The sequence below is a fragment of the Octopus sinensis genome, linkage group LG20, assembly GCF_006345805.1.
Source record: "Octopus sinensis linkage group LG20, ASM634580v1, whole genome shotgun sequence".
NCBI lineage: Eukaryota > Metazoa > Mollusca > Cephalopoda > Octopoda > Octopodidae > Octopus > Octopus sinensis.
Genome location: NC_043016.1, coordinates 12,706,946 through 12,720,593, shown reverse-complemented (window position 1 = coordinate 12,720,593; position 13,648 = coordinate 12,706,946). Strand labels below are relative to the sequence as shown.

Below are 13,648 nucleotides of genomic sequence, written 5' to 3'. Positions count from 1 at the left end.
CACACTATACATACACACACAAACACAACATACAGACATACATGATTTTCCCACCACTCAACACCCATTACTCATTCACAAAATATAATAATAGAAAAATGAATTAGAGAATAGATTCAAATAAAACAGGTGATCATAGAAAATAATATAAGGAAAAATTAAAAAAGACAAAACAAATATACATTAACAAGGACATTGTTATATTCGTTATGAACGACAAAAGCAGTATTCAAAATAGTAATCTGAGTATAATACTTAAAGCAGACACATCGCTGAAAGCTTACAGTATTCATATTTTCTTGACATATAGCGTTAAAAAACAGAGAAATTTATCAGCAGCCGACAAAAATTGTCCAGCAGCAGTGGTGGCATTGCCAAATAAGTATTTCTGCTGCATCAGAAGCATTTCTACAGTTCAGTAGTTGTAACAAAAATCTCGTACATGAGAAATAATCAATACTAGAAGCTAGATATACAAAGAAATCTTTGAAGTCTTACATTAGTTAACCTCATCTTACTTTACACATCAACCCTCAAGAAAATAAAGTTGTGCACCACGGATCAAGATTACTGGGTCAGTGACAAAACAGATATGCACCATCCCAAACAGGTTTATCCACAACGATCTACACCTCACACGCTGCATTTATTGAGAGGGTCAGTAAGAAACCTGGCATGGGCAGGGCCCGGGGCCCTGATCAAGCTTTTGATTGGGTCAACCACCAATACTTGGAGGCTGTCCTTGCAGCAGCCAGTTTCAGTCTGATTTTCAGATGCTGGATCACTGCAATGTACAGCGACATCCGTATAGGGGTCAAGATAAATGGCCACTTATCGGAATCATTTAGCATCACATACTCACTCCATCAAGGATGCCCACTCTCACCCCTTCTGTATGCGCTGGCTATGGAGTCATTGCTACAGAAGTTGATTGTTTCAAGGAGCATCTCACATGAACTAGGATACAGCAGGTTTGTGTAGGCTTATGTGGACATCACCATAATAGTGTTGGATATCTTGGAAATCAAGGTGATCGGCACTAACGTAAGGGAGTACAAAACAGTGACAGAAACAAAGATTAATCTGTAGTTGGTGGGCCCACAATTTGGCACCTGGAGAGACATGTCCATGGTAAAAGGATTAAGTTGTCCAGGGTCTGGTTTGATCCAGTCCTCCAGGTGAACAAAAACTGAGGAGGGGGTGATGGGAAGGATGGCCCGTCTCAACCAGAAATGGGCAGAGGTGGTGAATGCATACATTGCTTTAGTCGTCTACTACTGCCTGACCACCATCCCCCACCCTGCTTCATGGTTGATCAAACTGGAGTGCTTGCTCATTCACTTTCTGTGGAAGGGATGTGTTCTGCTCATCAGCCGATCCATCTGCTGTTAGCAGTCACTGAGCAGGTGACTGAGCATTCAGACATGCACTGAGGCTGCAACATCTCCAGTGCTTCCTTGGTGGTGAGCAGGTGTGTTCACTGTTTGTCAGACAGGATTTTCAGCAGCTCATCTCATTGACAAAATTACAGTCCTGGATCAAGTGTAGACTGAGAAGGTGTACTTGGTATCTGGGGTGTCGGCAAGCGCTCACAGCTCTCTGCCAGTTAGACAATACAGTCAGTGGAAGCTCCACATTGGAGTTCTATAGTGGATTAGTGACAGACAAGAGTGATGATATCCTTGGGGAAAACTCTGGGCACCGGGAGGGATCAATTAACAAGTCTTTTCCAGAGGAAATTTGAAACAAGGTCTATAGATGATTTTCAGAAATCCCTGGCCTGGCAGTGTTACTGGGGAACTCTGCCAGTTTGAGACAAGCTCTGCAGGTATGTAAGTGCAGTCAGATGGATCAAGGGCAATGAAACTGTTCTGTAAGCACTTGTCCAGTGTCCAAACATTGCTAACTTATGGAGCTTTATTGAACAGCTGTTGACATGTGTAGGACAGATCCAGTTATCAGCCAAGTCCATCATGAAGATCACCTCCCACCACCTTCTTTTAACTGGAAAGGGAAGACAGTTTTCCTCTGTCTGGTGGCTATAGCAAAAGAGGTAGTATGGTGGATGAGGTTGAAAGGACTGAAGACAGACACTTTGCTCTTCAACCAAACCCAAGGCAGAGCTAATAAATAAAAATTCTCTCTGGAAATTGCTGAACAATCAGCTAGAAAAATTGTCAAGATCAAGACCATAAACGAAACATTGCCTTGTGGTTTTTGTAACTGATGCATGTGTTTATTACTAGCATAATGACCCTACTGAGACACAACAAAATCCATTTCAGCACAAGTTCACATCAAGAATTTTGCAAACAAACTATCATAATTTTTTAATAGATTCAATTCACCTATAGGTTAAAAAAAAAAACTTGCAAAAAGTCTACACACTGATCAAAAGAAATACAAGTCAGACCAATACAGTTTATAGGAACATATTGAAAATCAACACATAGAAATATTATGTAGGTGGAACATACAATAAATTTCCTGAAACTACCTCTGGCTCTGTAGTACAAACGTCTTGTTATCAAAAGTTCTGAATTAAAATCTTCCACCAAACCTTAGTCACAATTTATTTTCCCAACATTAGCTGAATGACAAGTTATTTTACTAAATTCTTTTTTATATTTAAAATTAATTGAAAGAAACACAGTACATCTCAACAGAAATATGATAACAAAAGGGTTTAAATATATAATCTTTCGTACTCTAGACACAAGGCCCAAAATTTTGGGGGAGGGGGCCAGTCGATTAGATCGACCCCAGTAAGCAACTGGTATTTAATTTATCGACTCCAAAAGGATGAAAGACATAAAGACAGACGAAATACTTATTTCTTTACTACCCACAAAGGGCTAAACACAGAGTAGACAAACAAGGACAGACAGACGGATTAAGTCGATTATATCGACCCCAGTGCGTAACTGGTACTTAATTTATCGACCCTGAAAGGATGAAAGGCAAAGTCGACCTCAGCGGAAATTGAACTCACAACGTAACGGCAGACGAAATACCGCTTCGGCGTTTCGCCCGACGTGCTAACGATTCTGCCAGCTCGCCGCCTTGGTTAAAACATGTAATAGAGAAACAACTGACTGAAGTAACAGCCAAAAATTATATTTGAAGAAGGACACTTATCCGTTTGCTGAATATAACTTTTATACTCTTAACATGCTTTTTCTCTTTTGACGACTAAATCGAAAGAGCTTTCAAATAATTTTAAAATTTATTTTTATTATCTAGCACCATGTCATATCTGATCAAATACATTAATTAGCCTTCGCGATCCTTAACAAGGATTACATTGTCCACTGTATCCTTTAAGATTTGAGGGCAATTTGACTTATTTCCAGCAAGTCGAGCGATCGAGTAGAACAGTGTCTCTCAACCTTTTCTTTTTGTTTTTACTTATGGAGCCCATTGATTCCTATTTTAACTCGGATGGACCCTCTTAGCCGTTCGATTAAATATTAATAGAAGTTGTATAAAGAAAAAATTGTTAAAATATTCTGTGTATTCTAGATTTATTGCATTTGAAGTTTAACAAAATCTTATGTGGACCTCGGTTGCAAACTGCTGATGTAGACTGCGATAGTTTGTTAATTCTAAATCAGCTAAGAACAAGAGGGCTTATATATGTAAAGCATTTCAGCCATGGCCTTACAGATTTTTTTTTTTGGAGGGGGAGCGGATATGACTATGGATGTAGAGGATATTATCTATGGTGTTGGTCGGCTTCTTAAAGCTGTTGAATGAGATTTGGCTGTTATTTCTAGCAGATCAAACGATTACATTTAGTTGTATCTCCAAGTTACCTCCCTTAAAACAGTCTATTTATACAATGTTATTATGCAAGAGCATGGGCCAAGGTTGCTATTTTACTTTTCTTCTGAGGTGGAGGGGTGCGAGGTAACTGGCTTGTACGCTTTTCATAATTAGTATCGCCCTACCCATTAGAAACAGTGACACGCTGAATTGCACTTGCAGGGCAACCTCGCGGTCGATCGACTTAACAGAAATAGCAACCAAGCTATATCAAAATCACACTTAACCAATCACCCCATATAATACAACCAACGACCTCGTCCTTGGGTACCTTGGTACTAGTATCGTAGATTGGTCCCGGTTTGCGCTACTAGTACCGGGTACCTTTAGAAAAGTCTCACTTTGCTGCAAGTATTCGGGTCAGGTTCCCGTCTGAGGATGCTCGTACAACTAGTTTCGAAAGTAATGAAATGATTTGCACAACCGCCGAAAACGGGTGGTGTGCGTATTCTTTACTTTTGCCCTCCGACCATCTTCCTTTGATAGCATTAAAATGTCTGAAATATCGAAGGTGATGGGAAGAAAAATCTTTCTGTGCACTAGACCAGTTGTTCCGAACCTTTTCACTACCAATGACCCCTTTTATTGAAATGAGTTTTCCCACGGACCCCTTTTAATATGCTTATCCTTATGCGAAATTTTGAATTTAGTTCACCCCAGTACTACTACCTTTGCGGGCCACAGTTGGGAACTACTGCACTAGACGATCGAATACCAACTTTCTTGCCCAGTCTGAGCAGCCATCCGAAGATGGTATACCCGAATGACTAGATATTGTACGTGTGAATATCTCATTATTGATTCTCCTATCTCCGTGTTTACTGATTAGAAAGTGACACGTTGAAGCCACTTAACCGTCAATACACGATTTGTAAAAGAGGATAGAGCGAAATGAGTAAATTTGTCTTTTAATTCTCATAGAGAACCGTGATGATTTTCTGAAATAGGGTTCTGAATATGTTATGGTGTTTTTAATGCATTTAGAGAAGGTCTTTTGCTTAGTTGGTATAGTTTTTTGTACGGTAGTGAATTTTGTAAGAAATCAAAATTGCAGTAACTCCCACTCATTCTGTCTCGTCCCAATACAATGAAAGAAATTTGAAATGACGTAACACGTGTCTTATCTTTGACTTCTTTTAGTCATTGGACTGTAACCGTGCTGGGACACCGACTAGTAGGTTTTGACATATCTTAAAGCTTGATACTTATTCTCGGTCCCTTTTCGCCGAACCGCTGCTACAGGGATGTAAACAAACCAATACCGGTTGTCGAGCGGTGGTGGAGGATTAGCAAATACGCAAACACACGCACAACTGCGAAAATATTCTTTCAGTTTCCGTCTACCAAATACACTCACATGGATTTGGTCGGCCCGGGAATATAGATGGGCTTCTTTGAGTTCCCGGGTACCAAATCCACCCAAGGCTCGGAGCAATATTAAGACACTTGCCCAAGCAAACTTCTTATTACATAGCTCTCTCGCCTGATCATTTGAATATCACATCTGGCAAATTTGAAGTTATCTAACTACTCACGCTGCCGAGTCGAATAACTCAAAATTTAATTGCGTTAGATGTTATATATATCACTACAACTTCGTTGCATGTTTGCAAAAATCACTGAAGATGTTATTAATCTTTCCACGAGCGAGAAATCCAGTAAAAACAGTGATTGGTACCTATGCGCTATTTGTTCCACCCTAGCCGCATACACACACCCCTGTGGCACCACACCATCAGATATTGTTGTAAGGCAACGATTGGTCCGATGTAAGCCTGTAACTAATGACGCTTACAAAAATACATACAAACTAAATGGATAAAGTGAATGGACTTAAATCACCTGCCTTAAACTACAGTTATTTGGCTAAGATCGAATTTTTGCATCTCCCCCAAAACTTCCAAATTAAGTAAAAGTTATTGCTAACTCCTATTCTTACCCACGTTCCCAAACGCTTCATAAACCGCCTGTTTCGCAATTCACATTAATTACCAAAATCTATCCAAGGACAATAATTACGAAATCTTTTCTTTCTTCAAATTTCAGGGTGACAATATTTTTGAAATATAACAACCGCTTCAATGGATCCCAGATTGTTAACGCTAATTTGATCGTTATATACCATCTTTTTATATTTTGTTTAATCCATGGATACAGTGATAATATCACTGTATTCATTCTAAGGGATAGGAGCGATAGACCACGTAGCTTACAACTTAAAAATCTAAGTCATACTTTTATTATTAATGAAAATCAGCCGAAAATACACTATTCAATATGCAGTAACATATATATCACACACTAAGCAACAACTTGTAGGGTACCGCCACTTCGTCCGTCTCCTGTTTCCGCCCTTCAAGTTTACATAGAGGTCAAGGTTATTAGCTTAACGGCTTTTCATATTTATTTATTGCCAACACACCAAAAACTTCAATAACAGAAAAGAGTTGGGACAAATTCGAACATTGCCCTAATCCTAGTTACTTGAACTTTCAACATCTATACAGCCTAATTAAACTATAGAAAAGTAAAACAGGTGTTTTAAATTATTTCAATTATCTTTAGTGTCGTACTATAAACAGTGAAAATAATTAAATAATCACAAATTTACAGTTAATATAACCATATCTTGGTTTCCTCAACCGTGCTGTTTCCTAATAACTTTCTGGAAAATGCATAATTTTTAGTGAAATTCTACAATACACTTGGAAAGTGCACATTACGATTATGTTGATAACATTAAAGATTTTTTTCTACTTTTTTTGAATGAGTTTCGAATCATTCCTCCCTCTTCTCGTCTTTGTTTCTTCGTAAATATCGTTAAAACTACATATTTTATACATGACATTTTGCAGAGACACATCTTTTAAGAGTAGATTTCATAATGCTGTTTCTAATGCATAAATCTTATATATATATATATCACCAGAAGGACTTTAGACACTATCTCAGTGTCCTTGTGTTACTTATATATATATATAAGTAGTGAAAAATTCTAATACCAGGAAATTTGGTGGCAACTAGGTCGGAGCCCGAGAAGAAAAACCTTAGGAAACTCCTTTAAAGAATCCTTCTGCTTTAATTTTAACATAATTGTCTTCTACTCTCTCAAAAACGTAATTCTGCAAAATGCCATTTAAAAACATGCATTATGAAGTTATAAAAGAAACAAAGTTGGGGTAGTATGTCAACCCATCATTATTCCTTCCAGTCTCACAGAATTATATCAAAAGAATGCTTATGTCACACGCCAGTGAGGGAGTATTGACATGGTCACTTAATATTTTAGAAATAACAGCTAAATCTCTCAAATCACACCCGGTGATCTAAAAAAAACTGTAAAGATACATCGGATAGTGTTGTACAAAACGAACATATCTTAATGGGGTTGAAGGGTCAAAAGCCCTTCTGAGAGGCGTTGGGGTTTAAAAGTAAAAATGCCTCGACATAAACAGTTTACTACAAGAGAAAATACCGAAAATTAAGCGAAACGATGTGAATCTTCTTGAAGATGTGTCTAACATAATGAACGATTGCTCACAATTTACAAGGACGATGATATATAATATATATATACTATAAACTATGAAAATATGGATATGGAACCAACACATTTTTTTTTTTTAGGTGAATAAAAAACTAGAAAGCGAAACACAAGTTGGTTTAATATTAAAAATGCCATCATGTATAATATATATATATATACTTTGAATGTAACATACAGTGAAGGTCAAACTAGAGAAGCATAAATATACCAGAGTAGCGGTTGCAATTTGTTATTCAAAAACAACCCCACATATAATTGTAACAATACGAAAGCGACTGTGATCAAAGCATATATTGAATGTAAAGCAATACTGCAATATAATTAACGAGAGGTGGGTGTAGATATGGTAAGATACTTCGATGCGATTACACTAGTAAAACACGATCACCTAAGTGAGGGTATATATATATATAAATATATATTATATATATACATCTATATATATTTTTTTTTACACACACAACACATATATATGTGATGTGTTGTGTGTGTAAATGTAGACACATATATATATATATGCACAGAAAATACTTACCATGATTGCTTGAGGTGTTGAGAAGCTTAATTTGAACCAACAACGCCGAAGTTTGCTTTAAGGACAGCACTGAGTGAACGTCGGGTTGAACAAAACACAAAAGCAGCAGCAGCAGCAAGAGGAGAGCGTGAGGAATAATAAACTAATAGAGAAGAACTCTCTCTCTCTCTCTCTCTGTCTATCTCTCTCCTCCCCTTCTTTCTTCAAGAGGAGTGCGTGAGGAACGGTCTAATACAAAACAGCTCTATTAATCTATCTCTCTCTCACCTCCTCTTCTTTCGCTTTCTTTTCTTCCTTTACTTACACTCATGCGCTCTATCTCCCTCTTTCATAGATAGACAGAGAGACAGAGTGAGACAGACAGATAGATAGATAGATAGATAGATAGATAGATAGATAGATAGATAGATAGATAGATAGATAGATAGATAGATAGTCAGACAGACAGACAGATAGATAGATAGATAGATGTGTGTGTGTGTGTATTTTCATATTTTTATGTATAAAAGTAACGGGGTTTTTTTCCATTAACGGAATTTCTGTGGTAGTTTTAGCCCCTTATGGGTAGTAAAGAAATAGGAATTTCTGTGGTAGTTGTTGCAGTTTTAGACACAGACGAAGATGTCTTATCGGGGTCCTATAGACATTTGGCAAAGTGGAAGAGAACATGTTAAAAAATCTTAAGACATAGGAAACGCATAGACCTACAATATGGAGAGGAGAAAATTATTTATTTAGATTTGCAAAGAACACGTTCAACCCTTCTAGAATAAAAGTGAAGAAAGAAATATCTAAAAAGCTAAAAGATGATATGGAAATCGATTTTCAAAATTTGGGAAAACAAAACATTCTATAGTTTTAGAATGCATAAGAGAGCAAAAAGAAAAATATGTAAAAGTTAAAAGCTGAGATGAAAACGAAGATTCAAGATTTAGAAAGAACACGGTCAGAACTTTTGAAATGTTTGAGAGAAGAAAGAGAACTAGAAGAACTTAAAAATGAGAGGAAAATTATATTTGAAGAAATGGGGGTCAATATACAGTTTGAGACCCGTTAACGAAAACAAAAAGAAACCCAGCCTTCTAGGTGTAAAAGAATATGAAAAAAAGTTTGACTATAGGCGCAGGAGTGGCTCTGTGGTAAGTAGTTTGATTACCAACCACATGGTTCCGGGTTCAGTCCCACTGCGTGGCATCTTGGGCAAGTGTCTTCTGCTATAGCCTCGGGCCGACCAAAGCCTTGTGAGTGGATTTGGTAGACGGAAACTGAAAGAAGCCTGTCGGATATATGTATATATATGTGTGTTTGTGTGTCTGTGTTTGTCCCCCTAGTATTGCTTCACAACCGATGCTGGTGTGTTTACGGCCCCGTTACTTAGCGGTTCGGCAAAAAGAGACCGATGGAATAAGTACTGGGCTTACAAAGAATAAGTCCCGGGGTCGAGTTGCTCGATTAAAGGCAGTGCTCCAGCTTGGCCGCAGTCAAATGACTGAAACAAGTAAAAAAGAAAAAGAGAGAAAAAAAAAATGAATGTGGGGGTGGGGAGAGTACTTTTGGAAAATTCGCAGGATTCGATTTTCCCCTTTTAACTTTCAGGAAAATGGATATATATTCATGAAATTTTATAGAAATACCGTTCAAATGACACAAATTACTATTATAAAGAAATTTCTGGGGAAATTTTTTTCCCCGAAGGGATGGGGAGAAGACTCGGAAAATTCTCACGATCCGTTTTTTTCCCTCGTAACTTTCAGGAAAATGGATATCTTTCGTTGAGGTTTTGCAGAAACACCTTTCAAACAACATAGATCCGGTTTTTTTCCTTTATAACTTTCAGGATCTTGTTTAGCGCCCGGTCACCAAAACGAAAAAAAAAAAGTCTAATAGGTGTAAATAAAAATGTGTAAAAAACGAATATGAAAAAAACTGCACAAACTAACGGGGGGTGGAGACTTTCGGAAAATTCACAAGATCCGGTTTTTTCCTCATAACTTTCAGGAAAATGGATATCTTTGAATAAAATTTTACAGAAACACATTTCAAGCAGCTTAGATTGCGATTATAAACAAATTTGTGGGGAAATGCTTTTCCGAAGGGGTGGGGAGAGGACTGTCGGAAAGTTCACACGGTCCGACACCCCCCCCCGCTCCTCCTCATAACTTTCAGGATCTAGTTTAGCGCTCGGTCACCAAAACGAAAAGAAACCAGTCTAATTGGTGTAACGGAAAGAAAACGAATATGAAAATAAAAATTTGCGCAAACACACATGTATACACCTACGTCTTGGTTGGTAATTATTTGACGGTAACGATTCGAGAGAGGAAAGGATAACTTGCCTGCCTCCCCCCATTCATTTGCGTAATTTTTTTTTCTCATATTCGTTTTCTATACATTATTTTTTACACCCGTTACAATAGAGTTTTTTTTTCCGTTTTGGTGACCTGGCGCTAAGCTAGATCCTGAAAGTTATGAGGGGAAGAAAACGGATCGTGTGAACTCCGACAGAAATTAGGGTCAATATACAGTTTGAGACCCGTTAACGAAAACAAAAAGAAACCCAGCCTACTAGATGTAAAAGAATATGAAAAAAGTTTGACTAAACGAATGTGGGCGTGGGGAGAGTACTTTTGGAAACCTCTTCGGGAAAAAATTTTCCCCAGAAATATCTTAAAAATTGTAATTTGTGCCATTTGAACAGTATTTCTATAAGATTTCACTACTCTTTTACATGTTTCAGTCATATTGACTGCGGCCATGCTGGAGTACCGCCTTTAGTCGAGCCCAGGACTTATTCTTTGTAAGCCTAGTACTTATTCTATCGGTCTCTTTTGCCGAACCGCTAAGTTACGGGGACGTAAACACACCAGCATCGGTTGTCAAGCGATGTTGGGGTGGGAATAAACATAGACACAAACATATACACACGCATACATACATATATACGACGGGCTTCTTTCAGTTTCCATTTACCAAATCCACTCACAAGGCTTCAGTCGGCCCAAGGTTATAGTAGAAGACACTTGCCCAAGGTACCACACAGTGGGACTGAACCCGGAACCATGTGGTTGGTAAGCAAGCTACTTACCACACAGCCACTCCTGTGCCTATATATCTATTTTCCTGAAAGTCACAAAGGGAAAATCAGATCTTGTGAATTTTCCGAAACTCCTCTCCGCCCCTCCCCCGTTCGTTTGCGCAATTTTATTTTTATATTTGTTTTCTTTCTACACTGTTTTTACACCAAGTGAGGTGGATTTTTTTTCCGTTAACGGGTCTCAAACTGTATGTTGACCGAAATGAGTACTAATTATAACAACCTAGTAGCTTGTAAATGGGCCGTATCTATATCAATCTATGCTTGGTGATCCTAGCTTCTAGCGACAGTTTCGGCTTGATCTGGTTCAGAACTTGATTGGTGAGCCTCGCTGTCCATGGAATCCGTAAAAATCTTCTCCAACACCAAAGCTCGAATGCATTAATTCTCTTCTGGTCAGCTTTCTTTAGAGTCCAGGTCTCGCATCCATATGTTGCTATTAGGAAGACGATTGCATTCACCAATCTGCATTTGGTAGCAGACCCTGCTCATGCTGACCGTTGCCTCTTTGCCTAGTACTATCCACCGCCTTATTTCTGGAGTGCAGTCACCATCTCGATTTATTTTGGAGCCAATGAAGATGAAATCATCAACCACTTCGATCTCTTCATTAACGATCTTGATGCTGATGTTTGTTGTGGCTGCTGTTGACATGATCTTCGTTTTCTTGACATTGAGGTACAGCCCAAATTTCTCACTCTCTTTCTTGACCAGCAGGATAAGATTCTCTAGATCCTTATTATTTTCTGCCAGCAGGGTTGAATCATCTGCATAGCGAAGGTTATTAATATTTCTTCCTCCAATCCTCACCCCAATGCTGCTATCCTCCAGGCCTGTATTCCTCATGACCTTTTCAACGTACATGTTGAAGGCTGCTGGTGACAGGATGCAACTTTGCCGAGTGCCTTTTCCAATCTCAAACCAATCTCTGTCGCCATATGGTGTCCGTACTGTAGCCTCTGCTATCCAGGAGTGCAAAAACAATCATTGTGATTGAACTCACAGTATTCTGGAAGGACAAATTTGGCATTTCTCACCGGCTGAAGAAAACCAAATACGAAGACTTGATCGATGAAACGCTTTGTACCTCCCCCAAAAACACCCCTTTTTTTCTTATTTATTTCTTTTTTGTCCTACACAAACCCCCGTTTTCGTCTACGGAGAATACGAATCTGCAAAAAAAAATTGGCATTTTGAAATTACCCCCCCACCACACACACACACACGCTCTTCATTTTAAACTTTTTTCAGAAATTTTTTTTTTTTAAATATGCAGATATCATAATACGGATATTATGATTCTGAAAAAATTTCCAAAATTTAGGGTTAGAGTTCGGGTTGGGGTTTTAGGGTTAGGGTTAGGGTTTTATGGTTTGGGTTAGGGTTTTACGGTTAGGTTTACGGAAAAAGTGAAAAATGAAGAAATTGATGGGGAGTAAGGGAAGGTGCAAAAAATTTCAAAATACCGATTTTTGGCAATTTTCCGGAATCTCCGTATCTGAAAACGTGGGGTTTTGGCAAAAAAATTTTAAAAAAACAATAATTTGCGCGAAAATGGGGATTTGGGGCGGGAGGAAGTTTTTCCCTCCTGTAGTTTCTACATGGGGCTAAGATTATCTGGTGTTTATTTCACTTTCGTTCAGTAATTAATGAGCTCGCACGTCTCACTGCTTGCCAGACAGAATGTTGAGGGAGTTGAGCGAAATGTGCCCTCATTCTTGCTATCAATTAGTTCCGGACAGTTGCACGGACATCTCCAGGTTCTAGGACAGACTGAACTAAACATTCACACAATCTCATAAGTTACTTCTTTTCACGCGGCAAAGCTTTTCCTTCTCTCTCAGTCTGAAATTGTTGCTAATTTGTGAATGGCTAATGCAATTTGTCTTTATGTCCAGCAATAAATTCTTCTATTAAATGTTCGCAGGAGTTGTTTATTTACTTCTTCACGCAGCCCAAGAAACGTATTTTTATTCACTAACTCAATGACAACAACAATAAATGGTTGTTTCCATAAAAAATTGCAGAAACTGCGGCGTGGTGCTGCTGAACTTGACTGCTTTGGGGATCCGTTACTCTCGACCCCTCGCAAAGCTTCAATGACAATTCATCAGCAGAAGACAAGCAGACAGATGGACAAGACATTTATGTATTGTAGAATCGTATCTCTGCATTTCAGAAGTTAATAACTATCTGAAAATTACATGTAGTTAAATAAGACAAAGTGCATTTATTCTGATGACATACCGAGAAGCGACAAAAAGTTAATATTTTTTCTTATGCTCTTTAGATTGTTGGGAAAACTATGAAAATGCTCGGGGTATTGTATAAAATACATAGCTTTGTTCCCCGACATAGTTTTGTTGTTACTTTTTTAAATTTGTGTCCTATAACAGGAAAACTTATTATCTATCAGAATTGGGCCACTAACGGCGAAGTTTTTGTCATCGTTGTCAGGTGAGCCATCGCCCGAGGTAAAGCCGTGAGCGTACTGGCTTGCTTCAGTAGATTCCGTTGAACCTTGTCGTGGGCGATTATTTTTGTTTTATATTGTAGTAAATAGCAATGACAGACAGACAATTAATTAGATCTTGTAGTGAACTACAGTATAGCTAAGCCGAGATTCGAAACCAAATCCACATTTCTA

The 13,648-nt window shown here is 38.3% G+C and overlaps 1 protein-coding gene and 1 long non-coding RNA gene across 2 annotated transcripts in view; one reads left to right on the top strand and one right to left on the bottom strand.

Moving 5' to 3' along the window:
• LOC115222588 (malate dehydrogenase, cytoplasmic) overlaps positions 1-8,073 on the bottom strand; it is a 31,597-nt gene extending 23,524 nt beyond the window's left edge. Inside the window, exon 1 of the mRNA XM_029792875.2 lies at positions 7,908-8,073. Within this exon, the coding sequence (XP_029648735.1) occupies positions 7,908-7,910 (3 nt within the window). The 5' untranslated portion in view covers positions 7,911-8,073. The remainder of the gene's footprint in view (positions 1-7,907) is intronic.
• A 3,053-nt stretch (positions 8,074-11,126) lies between these two features.
• On the top strand, positions 11,127-11,616 carry LOC118767244. Its single transcript, XR_005003143.1, has 3 exons — positions 11,127-11,138; positions 11,414-11,418; positions 11,483-11,616. It is a non-coding gene; the product is annotated as an uncharacterized LOC118767244 (long non-coding RNA).
• The last annotated feature ends 2,032 nt before the right edge of the window (positions 11,617-13,648 follow it).